Source organism: Myotis lucifugus, unplaced genomic scaffold (assembly GCF_000147115.1).
Source record: "Myotis lucifugus unplaced genomic scaffold, Myoluc2.0 scaffold_20, whole genome shotgun sequence".
In the NCBI taxonomy this organism is placed as follows: domain Eukaryota; kingdom Metazoa; phylum Chordata; class Mammalia; order Chiroptera; family Vespertilionidae; genus Myotis; species Myotis lucifugus.
In genome coordinates, this window is record NW_005871068.1 from 9949148 (window position 1) to 9963273 (window position 14126).

A 14126-nucleotide genomic window follows, 5' to 3' on the forward strand; every position below is an offset into this window, starting at 1 on the left:
AAGCAGAACGTTGCAACTATAACAAAAATTCAAATTAGGAAACTAAGCACTAGTCCTTATTTTGCAACTGAAAGCAACTTATTTAACCTTCTGGACCTCAATTAACGTGTAACCATGGAAAAGTCTAGAGTCTAGTCTCCTTAGATATAAGAAGCAAGCTTTTATTTTTCTAGACTGTAAAAGAGGCAAAAATGTTATTATTGAGAACAACAACTCAAGTATTTTAGGATCAATTTATCATATAGAAAATTAAAACTTAGCTGTTACACACATTAATCATGTAATTACATTCTGTAAGTAAAGTTAAAATGGTCTAGTTTACAACTTCCACATTACAATTTGGTAATCCAAGTTAAAATAAATATCTAACACCAAAATTGTTTAGGCATTAATCTCATAAAATTGCAGAGATGTCTTATCCAAGGATGTGGCATAAATTCACATCTTTGAGTCAGTAGACATAAAAAGAAATAAAACAAAAAATTAAGCTGAAAATATAAAATAAAATAATACTGCAGGTCTGTAATTGTCTAGGCAATGTATTGTATCATTTAGTAAACACTGGGTAAATTGTCAGAGAAAACAAACTTTATACTCTGCTTACCTAGGAGAAGATAAAGAGACTAGGTGAATTTAGGTATTTATAAATGCCTCTGTATATCTCTAGAGGTCAAAGATATTCATTTGTTAACACTATACTTGAGGAAATTATCTTCACTGAAATGGCATTTACTTTAAAAATATTCAATTTGCCATCAGTTTCACCTGGTTGATATGAAAACGTAAATAAAAGCTTTTGTAAAAAGTATCTTAAAATAACTGCTATATGATTAGAAATGAGTCTCTCGATAAATTCCAATTAAATAAATAATAGATCTAGGTTTAATATAGACTGAGTTCCATACTCTGATAATTACCTATATGCAAAATCATGTCACTGAATTTCAGGGATAATTTACTGTTAGAAATAATTACCTTGTGACCTAAGATCATCAAACACTTTTGTATATCTTAGTGAAAGGAGGACAATTTATGCAGTAAATATGACAAATGCAGAAACCATGTAATTATTAAGAAACCAATTAAATGTACCTTAGGTAATTAAGAAAATATAGTGTGGTACAAAGCTGAATTTTAAATCCCTTAATGGTTTTGAGTAAACAATGATATCTTAATTGATAAAATCAGAATTACTAAAGATTATTAGAATGTTCATTTGTTTATTATTAAAAACAATTCCATGAAGAGCTAGGTAGAATTCTTAAATGCTACTGTAATATAAAATTTTAGTTATCACAATTAGTTGGACTGTATTATTCAATCTTTCCATAAATATTTGATTATTTATTATATACATGACACCATATATGGAATCTAAGTAAAGTACAAACAAGTATAGTAACAGGATTCCTTTGTTGTGATTGGTGATGAGAAAAATTTATGTGGGTGACATTAAGGCACATAGCAAAAAGAATGTATGTAATGTAATTAACTGACTAAAGTGGAAAGAGTTTGGGGAAGCTGTACAGAAACTTGGTGAAAAAATAATATCGAATAGCATAATAAGAGGCTTGTGTTTTATTCTGGGACAACTGGAGTTATAAGGATCTCACATCAGAAGAGTTAGCATAAAAGTGACATTTTTGACACATTGATTTGAGGAAGATTAATCAGAAAGAGGAGCAAGTCTCACCACAGTGAGGTATATAGCTTAGGTTGTGGAGTTGGCAGTTAGAATGATTAGGATTTCACTTATCCAATAATATAATGTAATTAATCAAAATAAATAAATAAATAAGAAGCAAGGCCAGAGAAGAAATAGAGAAGAAATGGAGAAGTCAGATGGTGTTTTAAAGAGGAAAATGAAGTCATTTATTGTTGTATTCATTAACTTTGAGATGAAGTTTATTATGGGATTTTTTTCACCAATAGTACATGACCACCATCTCCACCTCTACCTCCATCACTACCTTTAACCACTGACTCTAATACCATCAGCACCATCTCTAACACCTCCATCACCTCCACAACCTCCACCACTTCCTCTACCCTCCACAACATTCACCATAATCAAACAACAAGAATAAGAGCTATTGCATGTACTGAATTCTTATTACCTTCCAGGCACTGTATTAAATGATTCTTACTTAATCCTTACAGTTAGTATTTAATAATGTTAGGATAAGGAATCTGAGGCACAGATATTCAGAAATTTGCCTGGGATCATAAGCTAGTAATTAAAACAGGCAGGCTTCAAACCTGAATAATTCTGTTTTCAAAGTCCATGCTTTTTCCAATATCTGCTACTCTTTTAGACACAAAGGCAATGAATTATAATAAGTAAAATATGCTTGCAATATATGAGTAACTAGGTTTGGTTTATTAGTGGCAACAAATGTTTGCAGTTGATAAAAACAAAATTGAACCACTGGCTGTATGCACAAGTAGAAATACCCAGATCATCGTTCTAAAGATGTATAAGTGAAATTTGAGGTAGGGAGTCAGATATGGAGCTATAAGATTTGGGAGTAATTCACTGAGATTCAGACTTGAGTCAATGAGAGGAGACAATTCAGATAAAGGAGTCAGACGGGCAAACAGATCAATTTATGAGACACTATCATAGGAATTCAGCAAAAGGAGGAAAACAAGTCAGATAAAGAGTGTAGGAGCAAAGCCAGTAGTGTGTCAGAGAAGTTGAAAAAGGAGATCATTTTTAAGAGTTTCAAAAGATCAGCATGTCAACTGTAGTCTTGACAATTAAGTGAACAAGAGATGGTCCCTACTGTCAAACTTTAGGTCATGTATGCATGATACCTCCTGAACGACTATAATATTTTGACCAGATTCTATCCAGTAGGCAATTACCACCTACTAGGTTTAATTGCTCCTAAATATTTGCTCAATTGCCCATTTTGTTCAGTCTAAATTTAGCAGTCTAGTCTTATATAGAGTGTGCATGTTGTACTGTCCAAATCAGGACACATTTGAGAGTGAAAGTTGATGCTACATATTATTATGCTGGGACAAAAGGTATAATCAGGATGGATTCAGGCAAAACAAGACATAAGATCACCTTCGTTATATAACTACTGAAGAAACACTTTACTACACAATCCACATCCTGCAGTCAGTCTACCTCAGTTGAAATCCTGGCTCAGTTACTCTGTAGCCGTGTGTAACAGTAATAATAGCTGTACCTATTTTGTAGGGTTACTGGGAAGAATAAATGAGCTATGCAGATAAAGCATTTAATGTAGTGCTGAGCACATAATAAAACCCTCAATAACTGTTAGCTATTATTTAAGTAATGCATTCTTTTTGTTCCCACTTGCACATCTCATTCCAGGCACTTATGAAAACTGCTGAGCGCATATGATACAAACAGAATTTAGGAGACAAAATATTTCACCACTAGCCACACTTTCCTGAATACAAAAAGGAATCACACCACATTTTTTTCCTAACCAAACACATTTCCCAAACAGAAGGCAAGAATAAGCTCTTGAAGACAGAGATTGACATGAGTCAACTTGCCCTGTCAATTTCTGTATTCAGAGATTGCTGAACACATAGGGAGGGGAAGGCAATTACGTTCCTATATTGCTCTGGTTAGAAAATTCTTGAAGTGCTATTGGGTTGTTGCAAAGGATCCATAAATCCATGTGCCCACTAAGCATTTAGACACATATTAAACATGACATTAAATTAGTTTCCATGCTACTATGATTAATGAAAAGCAAATTCATTAAGAGCTTTACTGATTTATTTTTGCCATTATGTTCTTTCTCTATCAATGAATGTTACAAATTCAACTACTAGCATGAGTAGAGTCCTTAGAAGTTGTTGTCCCAAATAGAACACTAATATTCAAAGATTTGAGAACCATTTCACTGGAACAAGGGTCAGCAAACTTTTGCTATGAGGGGCCAGATAGTAAATATTTTAGGCTTTGTGGGCCATATAGTCTCTTTGACAATAACACTGTCATCCTATATAATAAAAGCCTAACATGCTAAGTGCCTGGTCGTCTGTTCAACCAATCAAAGCGTAATATGCTAATGATATGCTAAGGCTGCTCAACCGCTCACTATGACGTGCACTGACCACCAGGGGGCAGACAGTCGACCGGTCGATCAGTCACTATGACATGCACTGGCCACCAGTGGGTAGTCGCTCCGACCAATAGGTTAGCTTGCTGCTGGGGTCCAGCTGATCAGGACTGAGTAAGATGGGCCGGACATCCCCTGGAGCCCTCCCACAGTCCCTCCCCAGCTGGCCAACTTCCCATGTCCCTCCCTGGCCCTGATTGTGCACCAGTGGGGTCCCTTGGCCTGGCCTGCACCCTCTTGCAATCCAGGACCCCTCGAGGGATGTTAGAGAGCTGGTTTTGTCCTGATCTCGCTCAACACAGGAGCTGTCCCCTGGTGGTCAGTGCACTCCCATAGGGGGAGCACCGCTCAGCCATAAGCCTCTCCCACCTCCACAGTAGCGCTAAGGATGTCCGACTGATGAGTGGGCCTAAGCCATCAGTCGGACATCCCCTGAGGGCTCCTGGATTGCGAGAGGGTGCAGGCTGGACTGAGGGACCCCCTCTAGTTGTAATATAAAAGCAACCACTGATAATAAATAAATCAATGAGTGTAGCTATGTTTCTATAAAACCTTATTTATGGACACTAACATTGTATAAAACCTTATTTATGGACACTAACATTGGAATGTCATCAAACTTTCACATCATGAAATATACTTTTTTCAACTCATGAGCTATATAAAACCTAACAGTGAGCTGGATTTAGCCTATAGGCTTAAGTTTGCTGAACTCTGGACAAGAGGATTCACTCAGCCAACCAGATATAATTAGGTAGAAATGCCTAATGGTTTATTGTGGAATTATGAAAGTATAAGTCACGGATAAATAGAGAAATACTGAAAGTCCCAAATAATGTGAGTAGCTTCTTTATTGTTTTCTTTTTCCTTTGCCTAGAATATCTGACTCACTATTTTTAGGTACGTGTTCTTCTTCTCCTATTTCTATACCCTTGTATATACAAATTCTAATGTCAAGTGTTCCATGCATTCTTAAATATATGTTGCCTAGAAACATAAGGCAAATTTTAATGTTCTTCCTCAATCTTAGAATTATAATTGGAATGAAACTGTACCATTTTTATTCTTTTCATGCTGGTTTTGAATTTATGAAATTTTATTCCCATCATTGTAATATATCCACTGAGTTACATAATACCTAACTTATCTACAATGTCTAGTTGAGAATATCCACAAAAAGACCAGTTAAAAATTCTAACACGTTCATGATAAGACTTTATAAATATCAAAGAAGAGGGAATCTGTTCTGTAATTAATGACTCCTGATTTAGGCTGTGCAGATTGAGACATTATGTTCTCGTAAACTGGCAGAATGGATTTTGTCTATTATAGGTGTACTTCTTCATGAAAATGTACTTTCCATTACTGGGCGGGGGGAGCAGTATTTAATGCTAAAACAGGCATTGAACCAACAAGCTTTTTAAAAGAAAAAAATAGAAATTTTCAGGATTAAAATGCATCCATGGTAGTTCATCACACATAGTTTCTTCTTTCAATCCAGAAAACAGTATTTCCAATAAACATTCAGTTTTTGTTGGGACAGTGATTGCGTGGGCAAATTTCAAAATTCACTTCATAATTCTTTCACTAGCTTAACTGACATTACAGGCACCTAAGGCTTCTAGAAATATTGTTTAAGTAAAAACACTGCCATCACTATAGATGAAAATGAGTTTTCCTGCTAAACAGTTACTCTTTGCTTGAAGAAAAAAACAGGAGTAAAATCCTCTCACCTTTTCCTAATTTCAGAATCCACAAGAATCTGCCTCTTCTTTTGGGGAGGTGGCGGTGGGAGTTCCTCTTGGGCATGCTTTACCAGGATTTGTTCTCTCGTGGTCACCATAGTTACAGTTTCCATTACAGTTGTCTGTGTTAGTGATGGCTGAGTGGTGGTGACAGTCTGTGAAATCTGCGAGAAGTATTGAAATAGAGGTCACACATTGCTTGAAAGACTTCAGTAAAGACTGCTTGGATGGTGAAGGAAAATAATGAAACTGTTCCTGCTTGTTGGTAAATTGCCCTTCAGATCAAAATAGCACCAACATGAACCCAAATCAAATTGTTTTATCTAACTTATTTTGACTGAAATTGCAAATGAAGGTAATCTCAAAACCAGAAGTATACTTAGTGTCTCCTCCAGTTATTAGTCAAGCTATGGGAAATAAGGGGGGCAAAGGAGAAACGCTGAGTGATATTCTGACATTTAATTAGACATACTGTTTAAAGTGTTTACAACATTAATTAAATTTTGCTAATATAGCCCAGCACAAATCCCATGGCCTGGCACATTGTAGATGTTTGCCCAATAGTTTATCGAATGCATCTTTGATTATCGTATATAATAATTATTTATTATATATATATATATTAAACAAAATTATATGAACTTCATAATAACTTTTTATGAAAATAAATGAAATGTCCTTTAAAATTACAATAAAAGGTTAACATAAAGTGCCTGTTAGTCCAGAAATATATTTGAACTTAATGTTATTCAAATGTTAAAAAGCACACTATTCTTGTTTGTTTTAAATTAGTAAATATGGTAAAATATTAAAAAATATTAGTTTCCAAAGTTAGCATTAAAGAGTCTTCTTAGCTTAAAAACACACTGACTGCCCAGCTGGCATGGTTCAGTGGTTGAGCATCGACCTATGAACCAGGAGATCACGGTTCAATTCCCGATCAGGGCGCATGCCCAGGTTGTAGGCTCGATCCCCAATGGGGGGTGTGCAGGAGGCAGCCAATCAGTAATTCTCTCTCATCATTGATGTTTCTATCTCTCTCTCTCTCCCTCTCCTTTCCTCTCTGAAATCAATAAAAATATATATTTAAAAAATAAAAAATAAAAACACACTGACTTTCTGTTCAGACTTGTTAAAAATTTTATTCACAGATCATTATTTTTTGGAATAATATGGCTTGTGACTCAAGTCATGGCAGGCCACTACCTCAGTTCATGGGCACTGCAAGACAGACAAGTTATAATAGTGAAGTACCTTTCTTCCTGAACCACCAATTCTCTTGAGTCCTCCTGCTATGAGGACTGAAAAATTCCCTCTTGGGATGTTAATCATTACCCTTCTAGCAATACAAATTATTCGGAAGACCTATTTTCAAGGAGACCAAAACACACCTATACTGGATCCACTTATAGGTACTTATAGGATCTGGTTGAGGCCAAGATTAGTTTTATTGATTTCCTGAACTTGCCAAGCAATACGTAAAGGGTTTGTGGTGACCACCCTGCCTCCTATCCTATAACTGATTCCTTCAATGAGAGGAAATCAAGGAAGCCTCAGGATCTTCGTATTTCAGCTTCTAAATAGGCAACTGAAAATAATTAAATCCTTTGTCATGATGTCTTGTGTAAAAATTGCTTTTAACAAACACATTTTAAAAGTGCTACACTTTGTGCAAGCCACATCTGTACATATGTCAAGGCCTCAGGAACTTGCATTTTGGGAGTCTAGTTTTTTTAAAGAGGATATTATGAAGTACTGAGTTTCTACATGTGTAGAGTACAAGTTTTATCATGTCTAAGATGTCCATAGATTCATTATTCAGAATCAATTACTTCACTTCAAACAATAATTATACAGTCCATTGACAAGTTATGCCAAATGCAAGTAGAAAGTAACAAGAGTTTTTTTTTAAGTGCTGAAAATATAATCTCAAATTTAATTGCACTCAACAAAAAATTACCATTACATGGTCAAATTAAGTTTACCTTTAATAAAAAAGAAAATGTAGTTTTTAAGGATTGCAAGAGCATTTCATTTTTTTTAAATATATTTTATTGATTTTTTTTTACAGAGAGGAAGGGAGAGGGATAGAGAGTTAGAAACATTGATGAGAGAGAAACATCAATTAGTTGCCTCCTGCATACCCCCCACTGGGGATGTGCCCACAACCAAGGTACATGCCCTTGACTGGAATCAAACCCGGGACCCTTGAGTCCGCAGACCGACGCTCTATCCACTGAGCCAAACCGGTCAGGGCAAGAGCATTTCATTTTTTAACCATGAGTAAACATTTTTTCATACAATGATGAGCTGAAGAGAATATCGTTCAGAATTTCTAATTTTATATCTGCATTCACCAGAATGCAGATTCTGAAAACACAATGCTATTTTTCGCAGTTATATATAATGTTATGGAACATATGTGCTATTGAATATTTGGCTAAGGAATTAATTTCTATAATTTTATATTTTCTTATTGATGCCTATTATAAAATTAGATAGATGTGTTCATGGAGGGTAAAAGAAATCTATACTAATAAAAGGGCCATATGCTAATTAGACCAGACATCTTCTGGGCGACCTTCCGGACAGCCTTCCGGACAAAGCCATGGTGGTGGGGCCGAGGCAGAGGCAGTTAGGGGCGATCAGGTCGGCAGTGGAGAGCAGTTAGGGCGATCAGACAGGCAGACAGAGAGATTATAGGTGATCAGGCAGGCAGGCAGAGGTAGTTAAGGGCAATCAGGCAGGCAGGGGAGCAGTTAGGGTCATCAGGCAGGCAGGCAGAGTGGTTAGGGGTGATCAGGCAAGCAGAAGGTGAGCGGTTAGGAGCCAGCAGTCCCTGATTGCAAGAGGGATGTTCAACTGCTGGTTTAGGCCTGATCCTGCAGGCATCGGGCCTAAACCGGCAGTCAGACATCCCCCGAGGGTTCCCGGATTAGAGAGGGTACAGGCTGGGCTGAGGGACACCACCCATGCATGAATTTCATGCACCGGGCCTCTAGTAGTAACATGATATACTACAAAATTATCTTTAAGAATATAGCAAACCTTATAAGAAAGAAAAATAATCATTTTTCAAGAATAGCAGGATATGGATCTGTAATTTTTCTATACTATATTCATTACTATACTATAATTTAAAATAGCACTTCATTTCCTTTGGGGTAAAGAAATAAGAAAACAACTGTTTCTTATGTATAATACATCAGTAACTACTTTCAATACCTACTCCATCTATAATAATAAAAGCATAATATGCTCATTAGACTGAATGTCCTTCCAGATGACCTTCTGGACCGAGCCAGGGCTGCAAGAGCCGAGGTGGCCACTGCAGTGGCAAGGGCCAAGGCAGAGGCCAGCGGCCGCGGCAGCAGGCAGGGGCCGAGGCAGCTGCCACCACAGCGGGGGCCAAGCCCCTTACACGAATTTCTTGCATTGGGCCTCTAGTATAAGAATAAAAAACATTTGGTCATGTATTCAATTTCCCCATGCTTTTATTGACCATAAACAATTATATATTGGAATCATTAAAAATATATTGCATCAAATTTTCCCATTGGCAGAGATCAACACACCTAGTGGAAGCCTGCCTTACTATGACTTCACTCATTAAAAATTTATTTTGAACCTGGGCCAACACAGGATAAGTTGAGTATTGTTTCTGCCTAATTGTCTTAAAAGATCTGAAGCTTGATTATCATGACTCTGATAAGTCTCATTTCCAAGCTCTATAATAAATACTAGTTATTTTCTAGAATTAGATGTAATCTGATTGGTGGTTGAAAACCTAGATTCCCTGCTTTGGACACCATAGACAGAGAAAGCTATCTAAAACTGTCTACGTTACTCAACTGCTGAATCACAATGTTTCAATTAAATTACAACATGCATTGAACAGGGCATTCAGAAATGAATAAAATATCTTTATTTTGGGGGATCTTACAGCATAGTAGTGAAGGTGACAACCACACAAATATTTGTGAGATAGGGTGAGTGTCACATAACAAATGTAAGCATGCAAAATAATGACATGCACTAAACACATAGTAAGCAAGGAATTTCTTTTAAAATTACAAAAAGAAATTTTCCTTAGATAGTATCTTAACCTTTACATTTATTTTGATGCTGAAGGCTGCATATAACATGTATTCCAGTTCATAGGGTCATTTATAAGAGTAAAATGCTGGAAATATCCTAATGTCTGTAAGTGATAGTTTTCAGAGTAGAGGAACATAATAAAGGAAGTCTTAACTCCTATCTGAAATAAAATATTGTATGATAATACAGAAGGCTTATTCTACAAAACTGTTTGATTTTATGTACATACTTTGTCCCTCATTTCAAAATAGCTTTCGTACAAATTGACAGAAATAGGAGATATATGTGGGATTCAGAATTCATATTAAACACAGAATTTGAAAAACTATCTGAATTAACTGCATCTTAAGAAATTCAAGAAACGAGATTTATTTTTTCTGATCCACATGACCTTCCTCTACACACCATCTGATTTTAAGTAGTAAAATATATTCTGTAACTAGAAATGCAGATTATCAAGCATGCATTTAGGAAAAGAACTTGTATCTTTCTTTATGTGTTATTTCATTTATTGTCAGTAGATAACAGATGTATCATATAGATGCTGAGCATTTTTATCTTTATGGTATTTTAATTACATTTTCATGATGAGTGAAATGTAAACATTTCAGATATCAGTCTTTTTGAATAGGAAGATAATTTTATTTTCATTATCATCTTCCAGCCAACTCTGAGACTTACATAGCAGAGATAATTGGAATCTCTTCACTAATTACTCCAGAGTATTATATAAAATTTCAAGAAAAGAGAAACATATCATGGACATTTGGAATAGGAAGGACACTATAGAGATCTTTCCTGTCCAAACTTCTCATTTCAAAATAAGGAATGAGAAATTCCAACAGCTAATTCAGCTCTCATCTCTTAAATTTTCAGTGCCTACAACATTTTATGTTGTTGTTGACAATGAATTTACAACATAAAATCAAGTGTACTGATACTTAAGGCCAAATCCCAAACATCTATTTTAGTTGGAGGTTGCAAAAGGATATAGTTACTTTCCAAAGTTATTTGAGATATAACTTCAAATTTTTCTAATAAAACCTTTAATCTAAGCAATAATCAGATGTTCTAAAATTCAAGATGGTTAGTCCATAAATTTAAATAAGACAGAAACCTCAAATAAGTAAAGGAATTTTATTTTAATTTGAGGTTTTATAAAACCATTTAATTTTTTTTAAATTGGCAGTGGGTTGGAAAGCTTTCAGGAAGCTACATAAAGGGTTGGCAACTGAAAGACATTATAATATTTTTAATTAATATAATCAACAAAAAGAAAATAGACAAACCAATTGTAACTACATTTCAAGTATCAATATGCTACAAAATAATGCTTTGAGAATAGGTGCAGTCAGAAGATGCACGGAAAATATTTTATGGGAAGTAAAAACAGGATCTCTAGAAAATGAGAAAAAAACTCAGAAAAGAAAGGCAAATAAAGAAATTTTCATCTTAATAATTTTGCATCACTCTATTTGTATATCTGGTATTATGAAAAACACTGGCTTATTATCTTCAACTGTGTTTTACACTATCCACATGTCTATCAAGAGTTTTAAAACTCTCATAAGGACATAAATGATATAGAATAGATACAGACACAATGACCACTTTATTTGGGCATCTATGAATATAGACAGACATATGTTGCATAAAGATATACGCTTATGTTCAAGGATGGGGAATTCTAAGCATGTTAATTTTATCTTTGAGATATTTGTGCTCATAGTTCAGAACATTGCAAAAATGTTCACTAAGAATACAGCAAAATATTCATGAAATGGGAATAAAGTCTGTGGTCTTAGATGAGTCACAGAATGTTTCTTATTCCTGGCAAAGAAGATAATTTACCCTGTTAAAATATCACAAAATTATGGAACTTCTGTACTTATCTAGATAGATACATTCTTACAACTAAATATCTGATGTTAAATTTAATATAAATTACCACAATAAATTATAAACAATATGAATAATGTGGTTTATAGACTCACTAAACAGTATGACTTTCCATAGTATATGATTTCATTTAAATGGGGAAAATATTTCAAATCACTTAAAATACATTTAACTTTAAGGTAGTAACTATAATGAATTTTTGATTATCATATTACCTAATTATAATCAAGATAAAAATATGTACCTCAGGATCACAGCATTTAGGAAAGAAACAGTGTGAATTTCAACAAGCATATTTATAAAATATTGAGAGGAAACAGGGTCCTCTGAAAACTTAAATAAGTTAATCCAGGATATATTTCATTTGCTCCCTTTTCTTATTTTAAGTATCCACATAGCAAGGACTATTATTCTTTCTAACTTTTAGAAACAAAAAATAAATTATATAAATATCCAATAACTATGTTGCACACCTGAGACCTACTAGTATATAATATTGTATGTTAACTGTCACTGAAAAATAAATTCGCTTTTTTAAAAGAAAGTATCTCTACTTTCTTAGATTGCTTTCTCATCAACTTAAGCATCCTCTGCTTGTGTCCAGATATTATTCAAGACAGACCTGACTTTGAAATGCAAGACAGCAGCTCTCACAGTTGATTTTTTTTATCACATTTTGATCTCTGGCCATGCTACTGTTTTAGAAGGTCAAAATCCCTCAAAGCTTTGACCTGAATAGCAGTCAAAATTTTGGGCACACAATGTTCTTTATATGAGCACAATCAGTTGCTTTGTCATCTCAGTCACAGTTCCTATATCCTACTGAATTTTAACCATTACTAGAATTTTGTTCCTTCTTTGTAGCACCAATTATTTAAAAGGATTTTTAAAAGACTAAGTATATTTTTCCCCCATGAACATGCTGGAAAATATGCATACAAGTAAGCTTTGTTCTCCAAAGTTACGACCTTACCCTCAAAATTCTTGGAATTTTTCTCATGTAATAATTTTGATCATGTTCAATCTGACATTCAGGAAAGAAAATTGATATCTTTTTTAGTTATAAGATAATATTTCTTTGCCCACTCTATTTCCTTTTAATTCCTCTTTCCCTGGTTAACTACATTTTTTTCTTCCTAAGAGCCTCAAGACCCCCAGCAAGAATTTGGATTGGGGCTATGATAGTACATTTTTTATAAAAGCCAATGAGCAAAAACTGAAATGAGCTTAAGAGTTCAAGGTTAGTGTTCTAGGAAGCAGCATGCTTAATAAATCCATTTATCTGCTTCTGATCTGGTATAGAAGTATACAACTGTTTGAAAATTAACATAATCATAGTGAACCATAATATGTCCTCCAGACTCACTAAACAGTATGCCTTGCATATCCAGAGCACCTTTATTCCCCTCCAAATGCTTTCATGTCTATTGCTTTAATTCATCCTCATCAGATACACGTTGTAATGTATGTTGGACATGATTTTATAAAGAACTAAACAAACCAGAGCTAGTACTGTTTTATTACAGATTTTGAAAAGTTCAAAAATAAGAGGTTAAATAAGTTGCCCTGGGTGGTGATTCCATAACTTCTAGATCATCTATACCAGTGGTTCTCAACCTTCCTAATGCCGCGACCCTTTAATACAGTTCCTCATGTTGTGGTGACCCCCAACCATAAAATTATTTTCGTTGCTACTTCATAACTGTAATTTTGCTACTGCTATGAATCGTAATGTAAATATCTGATATGCAGGATGTATTTTAATTGTTACAAATTGAACATAATTAAAGCATAGTGATTAATCACAAAAACAATATGTAATTATATATGTGTTTTCCGATGGTCTTAGGCGACCCCTGTGAAAGGGTCGTTCAACCCTCAAAGGGGTCGCGACCCACAGGTTGAGAACCGCGAATCTATACTAATAAAAGGGTAATATGCTAATTAGACCAGACATCTTCCGGACATCCTTCCGGACAAAGCCACAGCTGCTGCGAGGGCCCGTGGCATGGGAGAGGCAGCGGCGCGGGCTGGTCCAGCATCACGGCCCCTTTCGCAGAGGCCACGGGAAAGGCCACTGCCACTACTGCTGCCACCGCTGCTGCGGAAGAGGCCTCAACGCAGGCCAGTACAGCACAGCAGCCCCTTTCGCAGAGGAGGCACAGGAGAGGCCTCGGCATGGGCTGGTCCAGCGCTGTGGCCCCTTTCGCAGAGGCCACAGGATAGGTGGCTAGAGAGAGGCCACAGAGGGGCTGGTCCAGTGCCGAGGCCC

General features: G+C 35.5%; 1 protein-coding gene across 1 annotated transcript in view; it reads right to left on the bottom strand.

Annotated features, from left to right (window-relative positions):
• DMD (dystrophin) overlaps positions 1–14126 on the bottom strand; it is a 2279750-nt gene that overhangs the window by 1463929 nt on the left and 801695 nt on the right. The window contains exon 17 of the mRNA XM_023751347.1: positions 5846–6021. Coding sequence (XP_023607115.1) covers positions 5846–6021 — 176 coding nt within the window. The remainder of the gene's footprint in view (positions 1–5845; positions 6022–14126) is intronic.